Here is a 17,618-nt window from a genome sequence, read left to right on the forward strand (position 1 = left end):
AACTTCTTTTGTAATGGTGGTGGTTATATGAAGGATCTGATCTGAAAGCCTCACAATAGAGAACTTGTAATCCAGACTGAGCATGCTCAGACGTAAAGGACTATCGGATTATCTGAGGTTATCGTATTACCTAATCTGGAGCTACCGATAAAATAAACCTCCCACAATGGTCAGGATGACTATGAATTGATCATTTGTGGTTACAAACAATATTGTTCATAATACTAATTGATTAGCATTTATTATCACATTTCCCATGATGCAACATTCAACCTGGCAGGTTTGCAACTTCCCTATTGAAAAAAAAAACCATGCAACATACACCAGCTGCATTGCTATAATAATAGTGGTCAATTAAAATTTTGGCCATGTGATGTTTTTTCATGCCATCCACAGATACTAATACTAAAATAGATAACAAAGACGTGTGGATTTACATTGAATCACTCTATTGACATAACACAGCTGCCACTTTTGACTTTTTCCATTTGGGAATATGGATGTCCCTCCATGCTTCCATGGACAGATGTATCTCCAACACCCACCCCACAACCAAAACTGGTACAAATTTCTGTATTAGAGTTTCTCATATTGGCCTAACCTTCACCGAGCTATAGACAATGGGATCCATGTACAAATCACAACTTATTGAGTCAAGGAATGCAACTTAGACAGGGGTTTACGTGTATCACAAATTTATTTTCAATGAACGTCTGATCGAAGTCAGCATACCAAGCTTCAAAGTGAAATACAACATCTTTCCACAGCCATAGTTATCTTTGCAATTATTGACAAATATTGCCACCTGGGCTGGCTTTCTCACGCCACTGTGCTACTCTTTGTTGCCAAGAGGCAGATACTGCCAAAGTCAGATTTGGTTGAACATTTAGGTGTAAAAAATAGATGTCGGTCAGAGTGGTAAAAAACCCCCAAAAGAACAATCCTTTGTAATCCCTAAGGCTCCACTGATAAGACAGCACTAATCCACAACTGTGGGACTCAAACATTAGCCTTTAACCCCCCTGCCTTTTAACACAAATAAATATATTTTTTGCTGAGTAACTTTTATTTTTGTTTTAACTCTGTGCTAGTTTTTGTCGCTTCTTCTGTTCAAGCCAAGAGTTTAGTTCTGATAGTCTTTTATCACACTTTGTTTCCTGTTCCTGTACATAAGTTTCCCGAATACATTTGAAAGCCTGTGATGTCGCATACGGAATACTGGTTATAGGATCTAGGTATTTAGCTGGTAGTCTTGTAACTGGGCAGTAGGGTCTCGTTGGATGTTTTTTCTTGATCTTTGGGAAATATTTGTCAAATGTATCTTCATCTGTGAAAGTGATGAAATTTCTGGAACATTTCTTGTTTGATTTTGGTTTTTCTACCTCCCTGCAAATGAGACACAGTTGAAAAAAGAGTAATTTTACATGAATTTAAAAATAATCCATTTTGATTTAAAATGTTTCATTAATAGTTACACTCCTGTTCCTGTGAGTAAAATAACCAACATTTACTAGATGAGGCCAGGGCAATTTGATTTTTTAGCGCCCTCTATGGTCAAAATGAAATTTACTTTTGTTTTTAAAGATCTATTCATGATAGAAATTAAGATTGGATGACTTACCCATTGCCTACCACATTGATCTGTTCTGGTAGTAATGATGGTTGTGATGTTTCTGCCAACTCTTCAATCAGCGGCATGGTAACAGAGTGATATTTAATGATGGGTCCTTTATATGCTTTCTTCTGAAGTTTATTTTTCTTTTTTTCTAGTTCCAATCTTTCATATGCTCCTGTAAATAGTGACAATGTTGTGATGTTAAGGGTTTCAGACCGTTATGATTGATGTTTATTCTAAGATTTCATTACAAAATGAACAAGTCATTATTGAAGACATAACACCCAAACCTGTTGTTTAACAGTACACTGTCAATCTGGAAATTTTCACGAAAGACTTATTTTCACTTCTTTTGTTGGAAAACAAAAACATGAAAATAAGTAGTGATTAAAACGCCACTTGATACATAAACAGGGCACCAGGCATAATAATTCATTAAAATCAATCTTTGGGAACAAGTTGAAGACTGTAAAATCACAAAATGTCCAAAGGGTGAAAAGATCTAGGCTTGCATTATTTTTTCAGCCAAATATGGCCACCATTTTTTCAGACAAATATGGCCGCAAATTGAGTCAAATGTGGTACAAAGGTTAAATATGTGTATACATGTATGTCCTATGTTATTATCACCTTTGTAAAAGATATGGAAGAATCAGCAGAAATACTCAAATACTACAAAGAGTATGATATGCATGAAAGGGCTTTGATTTTGACATAGCTGCCATTCATTCAAATTTGACAAGGCCATGACAGGAAGAGATCACTGGAAGGGATGTGCATATGCCCACTATGGTATGTCACCTTTCTGTTATATGAAAATGACTTGTACATCACCATGTCAGTGTTGGCTGGCCACAGATGGACAGACGCAGAAATGCACAGCTGGAACCTATTTCAGTAGCCCCACTGGACTTCAATCCGTTAGGGGCTAAAGACATGCATGGCATAACATATGTGCTGTCACAGTACAAAAGGACTGAGTGGGTTTAGAAATGGATACAAATGACTATCAACCAACTAGAAAACCTTCAAGCTATCAGAGACTGACAATTTCAATATCAATCATCAGCCTTTTAACAAAAGATAAAAAACCCAAATGTAAACAGACCTGGTCAAATGCCTATGAAACTTAAGAAGGCTCTACCACCCTCAACAACACAAATCACAGTTATGACTTTTATTTCCATCAACTTACGTAGAGATGCTAAATTAAGTTCCTCTGTAACTTTAGCTTCTGCTAGCAATTCTTCTTGGGTTAGTCGTCTCATTTCAGGCTGTTTTCGGTTTGCTTGCATTTCTTTAAGTTTCTTACTTCTTTCATCTCTTTCTTTTTGTCTTAAGGAGGCTTCTTGTGTTCTCTGTCTGGTTGATTTCCTTACTATTAATAGGAATAGATAATAACAATATAATATATACTAGAACAGAAATTAATACTTAACCCTATAATATATACTGCATTTGTCCAAATCATAGAATGAATAACATGTAGTTCGCAACAGTTATCCATTCACAAAATGTATTTTATACTGATTACATTCAAATGGACATGTTTATACAGTACAAAACAGTAATACACACGAAAGTATAATGGGTCAGGTTTTGTACTTCTAGGTAAGACTTGAAACTGGACACACACTAATATTCACCAAGGCTATCAAACTCTACAAAGGCAATTCCTTTTTTCACAAAAAGATGCACTGAAGATTAAAAGTGGAAAAGATGTATTTCGGGGTATTTTACAAATTGCTGATAAGTACTGGTTTCTCACGACATGAAGCACACTGCTTTTTACAGTTGCACACATCTTTGAATCACAATAAGTTCTCTGAATTGAGTGCATATGAGGTGCAAGTTACATAATGTATACATACATGAAATTTCCTTGGTATGTGGTTCAGCTGGTCCTCCTACATGTACTGGTTGTGCAGTGCCAGTAGGTTTAACTTTGGCTTTAGGTTCACTAGCCTTTCTTGTGGGAGCTGCTGATTTGGATGCCTTTTTAGGTTCCTATAATATGAAAAAATGAACTTTTGTATAAAAACTGTATCCCTGTATTCAGTTACTACATCTATTCCCAAAGTGGAAAGCCCCAAGACTTAATTCCAAGTTCTTGCATTAATGACTAATCCACCTAACTAACATAACATTCCCTTATCTATCTCACCTCTTCAAAGTAAACCATTTTTGTGGTCCAACCAGAAATTTTATTTTTTATTTATATTTTGATGTGTTTACTTAACTAATTCGTTTTCCTCACTTGATATGTAAATTTTCATTTCTTTTCAACCTCTGGCAAATAAAAAAATATAATGAAAATCCATCTGTGTTGGTAAACCACTGCATCGAATTAAACTTTTGTTCAAAACACAAACTTGAAATTTCGAAAGTTGAAGTAAAGAATTTCAGGTACAATTTTCAAGTTTGTATTTTGGGACAAAAGTTTAATTTGATACTGTATCTCATCTCATACACATACTAAAAACAAGTTTTTGCTTTCAAAATATTCAAATTTTGTTGCAGATTTGGTGAAATGGTATGATTAATTTCAATTTTGATGGACTTTCACTCAGTCAGTTAATGAGCACTCAAATGATACCTTATATCTATTCACATGGTACATCATAAGCATTTTGTGCCTTCAGATCTCTCACTGAGATTTGAATTATACCAACCAAGTATGCCTGACTCTACACTCAGTCGCAGTTGCATCAAACATGGCTTTCCCTTGATTTTTATTTGATCAATGGTTTCCATGGTGACCGTATGACTTTTTGTAAGATACAATACTATTAACAGTATGGTGCAAAATTTTGGTGCAATAAGAAGTTAAATCCAGTATGCTTTGATATACAAATTTCCACTAATTCTACAATACTTCCTGGAGAGAACACTAAAGTTACATTTCCCTTTTTCCATTCATCTATTTTGAAAATATGAATTCTCACGAACAAAAACTCTACAAATATTGAGCACATTACCTTATATGCCTTAGTAACTACTCTCATTTTTCTCTTAGTCCCTTCCTCCTCCTGGTCACTAGTGGGTTCATCATCTTCAGAAGCACTGAAGTCCGAGTCCACCATATCTTCACTGTCATCTTCATCACTTTCATATTCATCATCTCCAGATTCCTGATAAGACAATATTAGAATAACATCAATGAACTCATTTGTACATTTACACACTTACCTGTCTGTGATTTAACTCAACAGTGTCAAATCAAGGGTCTATGATCAAATAAAGCATTTCTACATTGTTTTGTATGCTGGCAAGGAATATTATTCATACATAATAAATAAATTGTTGAAATGTAAAAACATGCTTGGATTTCAGTGAAAATGTAAACAAATATAATTATTCACTACTACTGCTCGCTCTCTCTCTCTCTCTCTCTCTCTCTCTCTCTCTCTCTCTCTCTCTCTCTCTCTCTCTCTCTCTCTCTCTCTCTCTCTCTCTCTCTCTCAATTTTGACAACTGATTTCAAAATAAACAAAATCAAACAAACAAATGGGCGCAATTACCTCGTCAAATCCACCATAGGTGGTTTTGTAAAAGTCGTCATCTTCGTCTTGTTCCTCGTCTAACAACCTTGACATACGGTTACCCGCGTTGAAACGACGCTCCCTGCCCACTGCCAGTCCATCCTCACTCATCGTGTTATGACTTATCTCGGTGACACTGACAATGATAATATGAAAACAATCGTTGCTAGTTGTCCAGGCCCTGGTTGTCTTTCAGTATCTTCAGAATATCGTATCTCGAGATATCTCTGCGCACTGTTACAGCGATACACTTAATTAAGTCTAAACTTCGACGAAAAGAAATTATATTCAGAGACAAATCAACAAATGGCACTGAGTCAATAGAGTGCTAGAGGAACGGAGGCCGCCATTACAGATCAATATGAAACCTCGATCGCAACTAATTAAAACTTTAAAGAAAATTACATCGAATGAAATCTTTGTAAAATGATTCATTTAGCACATTTCATACAATATTTTCCTTAAATCTAGAAATATGATGTTATTGAATATTATATAAGACAATATTGATCAGATAATAAAACAGTTATAGATCTTTACAGAACGAGGTGGAAAAGATTTCGCCCTCTAACGAGATCAAGAAAGAAAGACGCCATCGTTAATTTACTGTTGTGACTAGGTCCTCGAGATTGCTGAAAATATCTGGCTAATCCACCTACACTTCGACCCTTACACTAAAATATCAGGTAATTTTTTTACAGCTTATATATTGATGTATAATTTAAAGCACATTTGTTAAGTTTTTGATGACGATAGTGGTTTATCCGTGGAAATTCGTAGTGGAGAAAAAAAAACTTGGGTCAGCTGTTCTACGAATTCATGATTTGACACGTACTTCTGAGTCAATCTACCTAGCTCATGAAATATGTTTAAGTACTTGATTGGAATACTGCACAGTTTTTCTCCGTATACAGTAATTTCAGACCTGTAGTTACAACCCGAGAAGTTACATGTTTACAAATTACACGGGTAATCGATTGTTTTGTACTCTACTACTACTGCCAGTTGGTTAATTTAGGGTGTTGCCTTTTGGAATTAGTTCAATTCCAAACTCACCCCATCACCCCAACATTGCCTATGCTAGTGTAGTTAATGATAATGATAATAAATGTGCATGCAGAGATTCCAAGTATAACTTGATAGGAGTACCTCCTATGACTTGAACAAGGTATGTCGTCACAGGGAGTCACACCCACAAGTCAACTCTACCCAGTCTGCACATACATGTACATAGTAGTATACCTGTCATGGTATACTCACAGCCTCAACTGACTGCTGATGACACCAAACTTACAGATATGACAAAAATTACTGGAAATACAGCATGAAACTATATCTGTACACTATTATCCAATATCGATTTACTGTTAATTCAGGTTTATTGAAACTGGTACATGTAATGATGTATGAAGAGTCTGTGACACATTCATGGTTGGTTTACAATAACAACTTGTGTTTTTATTGCAGTCCATAAACAGTCGGTGGTAATTTGTCAATCCAGCACATCAACATGTCACTACTACGGAGTACATCTGTGAATCAAGCAGCTGCACCAAAAATTGTGCTCAAAAGCACAACAAAAGTATCTCTAAATGAACGGTGAGGGGTGTTGCAAATAATCGTTGTACCTATTCAAGATAACCCTGTTAAGGAAAGTATGGGGCTATGTACGCTCAACACTAGAGTTGAGTGACTATGAAATAGATATCACTGCCCCAGATTTCTCTTCAGCCTCAGTAAACTGTGTTTTAATTGGTTTACTGTAGGTTGAAGTGCAGTAAGTTTGGGTGACAAGAAACTCCGTGGAGTTTTTCATGTGTTTCAACAATGTCATGTTGTGAACAGAGACATACTGCAATGCACAAACGTCCACTTTCATGCAATACTTCATTTTCAGCCAAAAAAAAAAAAATCAGTGTTTTTAGTTTGTACAATATAATGTTTTGTGGTGTGGTTTTTGTGTACCTTGTGATATATAGAGGGTTTTGACATCAGAGCAATTTGAGACTTCACACTGTCCATCTTTAGTGTGCTGTGGTCGGCATGACTAGAGTAGTAAGTGGCAGTTGGGTCTCTCTATCTTCAGTTCCTTGTCCTCAGTACATGGTTTGTACTCGGTAAGAGGCATCTGGAACTAATACATATGTACAGTCCAGGATAATGTACTATCTTTGTGTACCATACCTATCTCTTTGAAGTGACTTTCGTTTTCTCAAAATCATGCTTCTTTTCTACATTCTTTCACTCCTCTACCATAGTGTTGTTTGTTTATGCTTATTCCTGCGTCTGCTTCAATTGTTTCAATCCATCCATTTTCTATCTCATTTCCCTTCCATCGAAATCTTTTTCTTCTTTTTTCACCACCCATCAACTCGTCATTGTTTCTTCCTCTTCCTGCATCTTCACCTATCCTACTCTTTACCAACCAACAATTTCTTGCATACTCTTTGTACTGAAAGACAAGACAAAACAAAACAATGAAACCCTCTGAGAGATTTGTTGACAATCATGTTACCCCTCACCTTTCCCTTCAACTAAAAGATTTACAAAACTGAGTAAGCAGAGACCGCAGATGACGCAACAACAGAGGTCTGCAATTATGCAACAACAAGCAATTGCATCGGCCAAGAATAGGAGACTTGCCCAACAGATGGAAAACAGACCAACAGTAGCAGCTGCACTTGGAGGAGGTGGTGTTGGAGGAGGAGGAGGTAAACAGGTTAGTAACCCCCACCAAAAACAAAAATAAATAAATAAATAAAAAAAAGATTGGTTAAAAATTGAAGTCTGATTAGTTTTCATCACATTATTAAAGAAGGGCAAGGAGATATAGATTTTATACACCATGTCATTGTATGATTACATTGTGATATATTCACTGGAAGGCATGTATAAAAGGGGTTTAGACTTCATCAGGCACTTAGCCGCATTCGAATCGGAAGAGGTAAGGATTTAGAACCCCATACTCTATGACAGGACAGAAAGAATTTGCTCAGAAAGGTTTATCTGACAGAACACAAGATGTCTCAAAAGTTTGCAGCAAAGACGAGGGATAAGTATTTCCACTGGATGACTGGGCCGTAACTCTGTTGAGTTATTTATTTTTCAGAGGAGCTTACAGCAAAGACTTGGCAGAAGTAATATCAGAGGACGACTGGGAATTCCACAGAGAGGTGCAGGTTCTCCCAGGGGGAGGGGTGGTATGAGAGGAAGGGGACAGCGCCGGGGTGGCATGATGAGGCAGCGAGGAGGTCGTGGAGGTAGGGGAGGAGGACGTGGCTTTTATGGGGGTGGTGGGTCACCAGCAAGAGGAAGAGGATTTGGGCAAGGAAGGGGTGCGTTGAATCTATTATATTTTGTAGATTCCTAGTGTGTGCTGTTGAGACATCCCTCTATTTCTAGTTGCATTTAATACTGTTTCCAATGGCTGTATCTATCATTTCAACACATTTCTATCTGCAGTATGCCAGTAATAACAGTATTGTGTTTTGTCCATGGCTATTCTCTCAGACTCAGAATGTCATGGGGTTCAGTGATTTTATGATACTTTGGTAAAGTCAGTTGAATAGAAAGTTTAAATGCATTGTAAGGATATGCTGCTATGAAATTTGTCTTTGAATTTGTCGAAAAAAGTTACCAGTAAAGTAGTTAACCATGCTGAATTAGTTGTGATTCCAAAAAATTTAAGCACAATGCAGTTGCTGGAATTTCTTCTTGATTAGCGAGCGCACTGTTTTTGATGCACCATGGCTCACTATTACTATTGGCTTGAAATACACTTGCGGGTATTATGAAGTAACTTTTTGGGTTGGTGAAAGGTGCAAACAAAATAACCATACTTAGGCATGTGAAGTGGAAACCTTTCGTTCACAAACACTTTTACAGTAACACAAATTGTTTGCTGTGTAATAGCACTGATCAGCTGTATGAATTACTAAAACTGAGAATGCTAGAAACTAAAAATAGAGATTTGAGTGTGCTGATGAATCAACAGTTATACTGTCACCAATCTTTACACCGCTTACAGTCACATACTTTGGGAAACACACGGTTTTGAACCTGTCAAGCACTACCTGCAATCCCTTCCTTGTCTTAACAATTCTCCTATTGCTTTGTCCTACCACAGCTATATATAACACCTGCTATTAATTTCAACTATTCTTTTTCACTTGAATGTTACACTGTACATTGCAATGTTTTCCCTGAACATGTTCAGGAAGATGTCAAATTTCTGTGAAATTTATGAGTGCTGTCGTGATACAACGAAAAAACCATTGTTAAGAACTGTGGTTTCAATCTCTAAAATTTCACAGAAGATTTACATTCGGTTTTTTAACGTGAAATATTGTATAAGGTTCACTCTGATTGGGTAAGAAAATGGGAAAAGACGACATGCTATTGTTATTGGTAATGATTATAATACTCTGTAATCTCTTGATAACAAACTCTGGATGTCTCCTAAACTTATACACATGTATTTCAAAAATGGCAAATGTTTCATTTTAAAGAACACATCGTTATTGCACATCCCAAAGTATTTGTTGTAAAGAGGTTGCAGTGTTGTTATCGACCCTTTACGATAGTCTCGGTTACCCAGACTCCCACCTGTTTGGGGCTCCACTACGGCACCCCAAAGATGAGATTCTGGGGAAACTTCATCCTACATTTTTCGCATTGGCTCTGCGTCCAAGCAGTGCATTCTGGGATTACTTCACATCCAATATTACATGCTTGTTGATGCAGGCTCCTTTGTGACAGGTTTGCATGTCTCAAGCAAGTGATACATCTGAAGTATGAAGAATGGGTTTCATACACCCATTCTTCACGAGAGTGGGGGAAGGGGGGTGTTCATATAGTGGAACCCCCAGCAGTGAGAGTCTGGGTAACCGAGACTCCCTTTGCAATTGCTTCATATACTCCATTCAGGAAGACCACACTCGTCTCCAACCAAAAACTATAGAATTGTTACTTATTGGTTGCTAAGACCTGCTGTGACAAAACTTGCAGGGAGAACATTGCATTGGCATTTTGATATGGCACAGTTGACTTAAAAGTGCATACAAAATATTTTTTCCTTTGTTCTATGGAAGGAAATATGAGCAATATAAGGAGTCCTGTTATTCCTTTATAATAGTGACAAGACCCCTTATGTTGCAAGTATTTCTCAATAGACAGCTGAGATAAATAAATGTACTTTATGTGAGATAAGTTGATATTGATTACATTTTACAATCATACACTATAGTTACAGTTCATGTTTATTTCAACCATGGGAGAAATTGATAACTTTGTAAATTTTGTGTTTGGGGATGATGGGAGAGTTTTATCAGCCAGTTTACATTGTGATCTGTGGTTTTGCTACACTGTCACTAAAGCGCTTATATTGCCAGCAGCAGATTAATATGGTTTGAAAATTATACACTCGACTGATTGGTTTGAAAAAAAACCCACTAAAAATGATTGGTCTCAATGTGTACATGTGCCCTCATTCAAATGATCACTTGAATGACATAATTTACATATAGCAATGTAAATGTAAATATCTACAAACAGGCATACTGATACCTGCCGGGGGTGGGGGGCTAAATTAATTGGTTGCCTTTGTTAGCATTACAAGCAGTTAGTGAGACAGTGAAGTAAAATCACAGATTGTGATGTCAACAGACTACTAAGTATCCAAGTAATTAGCAAAATGATGTTATTAACAGTAAGTTGACAGGATATGAAGAAAGACGTGCAGTTCAAGTGTAAGTGTCTGATTAATGTCATTCTTTGTTTTTATATCTACAGGTGGTCGTGGCCAAGGGTTCCGAGGGGGGCGTGGAGGTTTCAGGGGGCGTGGTGGTGGTGGTGTCGGTGGTAGGGGTGGGCGTGTTGGACGAGGAGGTCGTGGTGGGCGAGGGGGCCGGGGAAGAGGGCGTGGTGGTAGAGGAATGGGTGGTAAACCTATGTCCAAAGAAGCACTCGATACCGAGTTAGATGAGTACATGTCCAAGACCAAAGGTTTTCTAGATGCCGAGTTAGACGCCTATATGGCAGAGGCTGATAACACTGAGTAGATAGATAATACCGATAGAAATTAACTAGCTGAGGTACCTCAAATGGTTGAAATGTTACATGTTTTGCTGTACTGAGTGAGTAGTACAGTCACATTTCAAGGCTAATGTCAATTGTGTCAAAGTGAGTCAAAAACATCACACCACCACCTGTCAGTTGTTTGTGGAAACAGTTGCACTTATTCAACTTGCAACTAAAGCTCTTGAAACAAACAACCCGCAGTATGTTTCTACCAGTGTAGAGTACTGTCAATCAACCTTTTAGTATTTTGTACATGACATGCAAGCCAGTTTTACACACCATTTGAGGCATCTCATGCTGGTATGTATAGTTCATTATTTTGAAACGGGGTTCTCCAATGAATAAAGTGCAAATAATTATTTTAGACAAATTTTTTTTTACAAAACTGAAATCCGGGTGTATTTGTGTACTTGCAGAATGGAACTTGTGCAAATGCAGTAGCTAAAGTGTAGAGAAAACTAAACCTCAATTTGCATAATCAGTGTTCGCCAGTAAAATGACAATGTCAAGATATCGCAGTGTTCTCCATGAAAATGGCAATAAAGCCATGTAAAGGATCTGAGCTCCCTCTAGTTGAAATGAAAAGTGCATTGCAAACCATTCCGGATATATCAAAATCCAATATGTGGCCAGTTTTCATTTTCAAGTACATAACATAGTCAAGTACAGAGAAATTTTGTGCAAGGCATAACTCGTCAAAACGCCAAGTCTGCAGTTTCTTTGGCAATGTATTTATGTTGTCATATATAGGTTTCTTTTGATCATGTTGAAGAAAATTTTTTTCCCAATTGATAGCTAGAAATATTGCAATGCTAGAAAATTGCTAATTGCAATTGATTTGTGAAACACATGCTGTCGCTGAGAAAATTGCTAAAATTAGGGGGAAATTCTCTGCGTTTATTTCCAATATGGCTTTGAGGGAACACTGATGTATCATTTCAAGTATGTGAGTAATGCTGTACATAGGACCAGGATAGACCAGTTGTATGTTAACAGTAACAAAGGCAGGCTAGCCTTATTTTAGTCTAGAGGCTATCCTTGGCTTTGAATCCTTCTCCATGTCTAGAGGAATGACGAACTGGCACGAAATTTCAAAATCAAAGTCCCCACACAGTAATTAAAATCATGCTTGCGTATATCAATCACAGAATTCTGCCCAATAAGTTGGTGTTCATTGTGGGCATTTACGTGATGTTCGCTCAGGACGCTCGTTCCAACAGTTTTGGGTTTACTCCTATGCATGAACAGCGTTTGGATCATGACCTCATTTTCTAGACGTGGTGACAGATTCAGAGCCACAGATAACCTCCTGCCTAGCCTTATTGATGCATGTACAGAGCTGTGTGGCTATTATTTATATCTTTCAGGTGTTTTTATATATGCATTTTAAATTTTTGGATCTTAGATTGTCATTTTTTCAGGTTTTTAAAGCAATCTGAAAGCCAAAGTAATTGATCTTTCTTTAGCGTTGTAGTTACATGTTATTTTAATGTCCAAAAGATACAAATACATAAATGGTAAAAAAAATCCTTTTTGTGATGGCACTGAGGTTGTCTTGAAGGAACTGAAATATGAAAATCACACTTGTTCCATACGTTACCGGGAAGAGTGCATACATATAGAACATTTTACCATCACCCTGTTGTTTAAGAGAAAGGGCATTTATATTCGTTTTTATCCGTACAACTTCCTTAAATTAGCAAATGCGTTGAACAAAGAATTCATTACTTTGGCCTTCATAAAGATTGCCAAAAAGAGGAAGCAAAGTCTCAACAAAGTTATTGTTATTATTAATATTTTGTAGTGTACTTTTGAAAAAAAAAAAATTTCGTTTTAGAAATGTGAACCTGTAGGATCATATGTGGTACATTTCATTCTATGTTCAGTTCATTGTTAGTCTAGTTTATTATTTACAGTCCTTTGACAAACTTTTTTATGCAATATATGAGTAGTTCCTTGTACTTTTATGTATGTCTAGTCTTTTTGTTGTAAGGCCTTGTTGGTGATACACGTTGTATAGACACTCCTCAAGTAGCTGTTATTTTATCTTTATTTTGTACTTAATCACAATATTTGGTCTATAGCGGATGGATTATGACATAAAAGTACAATATTTTACCAACTAACAAGTCTTGAATGTGTGTACTCTATTGTGTGTGACCTGAGTTAGTTAAATAAGACAGGTACAAGGCATGGGTGGAGGGGAGGAAGCATTTATGTGCACATTTGTTTCATGTTTGTATGACTTGAGGGTTTGTTTGGTTTTTTACGTAGTATTTTTTTGTGCTGGGAAACATTCATAAAAGATGTGAATTTTGTCAGATATACAGTGATCAAATATGTTGGTTCTGAAAATGGAAAGTGTAATTAAATAATCGTCTTTCTACCAGGAGGTATTTGTAAATACACACAAAAAAACAAGATGTAAACACCTGATTTACACGCTTGAGAATTAGCATCTTTGGTGGACACAACCGTTGTTTTACTTCTTGGGCAGATCACGGTTATCGCCGACAGTCAGACATGAGAGGTGAGCGCCCTCTATAGGCATATAAATTTCCTGATTCTGAACGAAAAGTCTGGTATGGATGTTGGTGTGATTAGGATCAAATCATATCTAACCAGGATGTTTGCCTATTATATGTTGTTGTTACTCATGTACGCCCGCATGTGACATAGATATCAACCTGTGCAACGACCAAGTTCTTTGTGTATATTCCCACGCATCATATCAGCTGGGTAAGGCTAAGAGCCTATAAGCTGGTCAGCAAAACAAATTAAATTAAAGTGTCAAGCCATGTCCTTATGGCTGTAGTGAGAAGTCAATGTTCGTAGAATATTTCCAGTGAGTCCAGATTGTTCTTAAAATCACAGTTATCAATGAGTGGTAAACTGATAAGACTATCAAATGTTTACGTGGGAAATTATATATCATCGTAAAAAGTACTTTCAAATTGATACTTTACAAAATTGTGAGTAACATATAGATGCCTCTATTGGTTCACAGATGGAAAACTGTCGACACTGAGATTCGAAGATCTAGCTTGCGTACGTACCTGAAATTCTATAACCCCCCCCCCCCCTTAATTGTTTTGTATGTTCGTTTCTGGTATGATGGAACGAATCAAGAGGTGGCAGAATGACTTCACAGTGACCTCGTCTCTCACTCGTGCCCACAGACAGTACGTATATTTCTCAGTCATTTTGTAGCCGACAGTCCCTTCGACTTCTCAACAAGTGCGCCATCAGTGCTATATTTCTACTATTGCTTCACTTGAACATTACATGTATTAGTACCTCTCGTGGATTGAAAGAATCAACTTGTCAACTTCCGAATATATGGAACTCGAAAAATTCTTACGAATAAATAAAAAATAGTAACTTCACCAAATATCTGATGCAAACTAAAGAAACCAGCAAATTCGCGCGACGGTAAATCTTTTTTTTTTTGAGTTACGTTTGCATTTTGTCTATGCATTCCATAAATGATAATTCCTTTAAATTTGACATTTTGCGATAAATAGTATAGGAAATACTATGACTCTCTTGGTAACGATGATTTGATGATATCATTACCACTACATCCCAGTCTCTCATTTCATACATACATACATACATACATACATACATACATACATACATACATACATACATACATACATACATACATACATACATACATACATACTTGCATACATACATACATACATACATACATACATACATACTTGCATACATACATACATACATACATACATACATACATACATACATACATACATACATACATACATACATACATACATACATACATACTTGCATACATACATACATGCATACATACATACATACATACATACATACATACATACATACATACATACATACATACATACATACATACATACATACATACATACATACATACATACATACATACTAGTCAATAAAGATGTTATTAGACCTTGGTAGGAGATAAGTTAAAATTCGACTAGTAGCAGCATGTCTTCTTTCTGAAGCTACGAAGATAATGAATATTATTCAAAATGTTGTGCATATTGCTCCTTTTTTCTTGGAAGCCTGCAGGTATAAAGTCGGGTCTATTACTTTCATTATTATTCGAAATGTACATGCAACATGGACACCGTTTATAGTTAGGGGGCGTATATGTATACTATAAAATTTATACAGATTATGATCGTAGTATAGTTTTCTCATTTTGAATTTGAACACGTTAATTTTCTCTTGAATTTCTCCCGGTTATGCTACTGTTATGCTATCCTGCATGTGAAATTCATTCGCTCTACACCATTCAAAACTCAGCGCTAACGGCCCGACTTGTCACCAGAAAGAAAAAAATGTGACCATTACTCCTAAACAAATTTTCTGTAATTGTATGTATGTATGTATGTATGTATGTATGTATGTATGTATGTATGTATGTATGTATGTATGTATGTATGTATGTATGTATGTATGTATGTATGTATGTATGTATGTATGTGTGTGTGTGTGTGTGTGTGTGTATGTATGTATGTATGTATGTATGCATGTGTGTGTGTGTGTGTGTGTGTGTGTGAACGATATAATGCAGTCTATCTAATTATTAATAAATTAAATTAAAGTGACGTTTAGATAACTTTGTTACGAAAAAAAACACATAATTAAAGTGGTACGTAATTAGATAATTACTCATACTGTAAATGGGCGTGAATTCGAAATAATGAAAGCCTACATGTAGTAAAACAAAGACCTCATACACTAACTGTGTTCGTTTGATATTTCACGATAGTTGTTATGTAGAAATACGTAGAACCCCTTTTTCAATGTGTAGTTGCTCAGACCACCAGTAGTGGTGACGTTTAACATAGTGAAAATGACTATCACAGACGAATGGAAATAACGAAAAATAACTCGCAATCCCAAGGTCTTACATGTAGAAGATTTGACAATTCCTTTATGCACTCAGAACGAAGACGGTGTATAAATTAACTGCATGAAAAGATAATCTATACGGTGGTACTCGAAATATGTCTGTCTGGACATGATATCTAAAAACTAATTTCTAATTAGGTTTTTGTAAACATCATATGAATATTACTGATACATTTGCATAATTAACGGCTATATCTTAAGAATAAAAAAAAGCTTCAGATTTCATGTAATTTGGTACTTTGATTGCAAAATATCAAAGTACAAGTCCTTTAGAGTTTATTTAAGTAAACGTTAGTTTTAATTAGTTATTTGCATATTAATCATGTATGGTAATTAGGCAATATCTTAAGAATGTCTAAAATTGCATTGGTATATACAGCAACCATAATAAAGCGGACATATCAAAAAAAGCTTGAAGGAGCTGTCATTTCTAATGAGTAATTTATGTGTAATTTCCATAATTACTGACTTTCATTAATTGGGCTATATCTTTAGAATGCACACTTCAAATTCCATACAATTTGATACATACATCAACCATAACAAGACATAAATAAGGTTTGTAGTTTGAATAATTTGCCTTTTCAATAATTAGGCAAGAGTGTAAGCTTCAAAACGTATGTATACGGGTACCATGATGATAATAACAGAGTGCATATGTCCTTTAAAGCTTATTGTGCATATAGTTTGGTATATTTACATATACGGGACAGATCAAGTATGATAACTACAGCTCAGAATTTTGCATTCCAACAATTACAACTTGTGTGTAGGAACAAGGCCTCTGTCCTTGCGGAAGGCATTTAGTTTGCTTCTGGTTTTAGATTTGGTCGAGGCCTACGCGAGTTTCTGAAAATATGACGGCAAACGAAAAACCACTACATATATGATAATGTGAAGGGATATATATATATATATATATATATATATATATATATATATATATATATATATATATATATATATATATATATATATATATATATATATATATATATATATATATATATGTATGTATATGAAAACAACCATGAAAACAAACCCACATTTATCACAATAATTTGATAAGAATAATTATTTTTTTTCATCTGTTATACTTATGTTGCTTTCATGTTTGTATAGTTGTTCATTTGACCTTTTCTCTGGTCTGGACTCATACATTATCTCAGACTGTAATCATCCACAGAGACGTTCTTCCATTTAATACCGGTTTCTATGTACTTGCTGCTAATCTCCACTACTGACTTGCGATCTGTAAAAAAAAAATGAAACGATCGTGATCTTTTTAACGGTCGAAAGGGTCGTCAGCATGTTTAGGCCCAGATGTTAATATAAAATATTGGTATTTGACGTTTGATTCTTGTATTCACCCTTTTTAGAACATTGAATTACTCCACCCTTAACAAGGTTGCCACGGACGCCGAAACGCGATAGCTACCGGGGATAGC

The 17,618-nt window shown here is 35.9% G+C and overlaps 2 protein-coding genes across 2 annotated transcripts; one reads left to right on the forward strand and one right to left on the reverse strand.

Moving 5' to 3' along the window:
* Positions 1 to 717: 717 nt before the first annotated feature.
* Positions 718 to 5,512, reverse strand: LOC144447463 (vacuolar protein sorting-associated protein 72 homolog). Its single transcript, XM_078137494.1, has 6 exons — positions 5,137 to 5,512; positions 4,594 to 4,746; positions 3,487 to 3,622; positions 2,811 to 2,993; positions 1,622 to 1,790; positions 718 to 1,386 (listed from the first exon to the last, which is right to left on the reverse strand). Exons 1-6 carry the CDS (start codon positions 5,266 to 5,268, stop codon positions 1,077 to 1,079), a joined length of 1,083 nt encoding a protein of 360 aa, XP_077993620.1. The 5' UTR covers positions 5,269 to 5,512; the 3' UTR covers positions 718 to 1,076.
* A 223-nt stretch (positions 5,513 to 5,735) lies between these two features.
* On the forward strand, positions 5,736 to 13,355 carry LOC144447340 (uncharacterized). Its single transcript, XM_078137308.1, has 5 exons — positions 5,736 to 5,843; positions 6,625 to 6,756; positions 7,699 to 7,852; positions 8,267 to 8,492; positions 10,948 to 13,355. Exons 2-5 carry the CDS (start codon positions 6,668 to 6,670, stop codon positions 11,214 to 11,216), a joined length of 738 nt encoding a protein of 245 aa, XP_077993434.1. The 5' UTR covers positions 5,736 to 5,843; positions 6,625 to 6,667; the 3' UTR covers positions 11,217 to 13,355.
* Positions 13,356 to 17,618: the final 4,263 nt, after the last annotated feature.

This window comes from Glandiceps talaboti, chromosome 16 (genome assembly GCF_964340395.1).
Source record: "Glandiceps talaboti chromosome 16, keGlaTala1.1, whole genome shotgun sequence".
Taxonomy (NCBI): domain Eukaryota; kingdom Metazoa; phylum Hemichordata; class Enteropneusta; family Spengelidae; genus Glandiceps; species Glandiceps talaboti.

Bases quoted from the DNA above. Each gene is read 5' to 3' on its own strand.
- LOC144447463 (XM_078137494.1), bottom strand. From the start codon at position 5,268: ATGAGTGAGGATGGACTGGCAGTGGGCAGGGAGCGTCGTTTCAACGCG. The intron at 4,747-5,136 runs GTAATTGCGCCC...TTGTCTTATCAG, and splicing joins CCTATGGTGGATTTGACGAG to GAATCTGGAGATGATGAATA. The intron at 3,623-4,593 runs GTAATGTGCTCA...TTCATATTATAG, and splicing joins TAGTTACTAAGGCATATAAG to GAACCTAAAAAGGCATCCAA.
- LOC144447340 (XM_078137308.1), top strand. From the start codon at position 6,668: ATGTCACTACTACGGAGTACATCTGTGAATCAAGCAGCTGCACCAAAA. The intron at 7,853-8,266 runs GTTGGAGGAGGA...TTTATTTTTCAG, and splicing joins CTGCACTTGGAGGAGGTGGT to AGGAGCTTACAGCAAAGACT. The intron at 8,493-10,947 runs GTGCGTTGAATC...TTATATCTACAG, and splicing joins AGGATTTGGGCAAGGAAGGG to GTGGTCGTGGCCAAGGGTTC.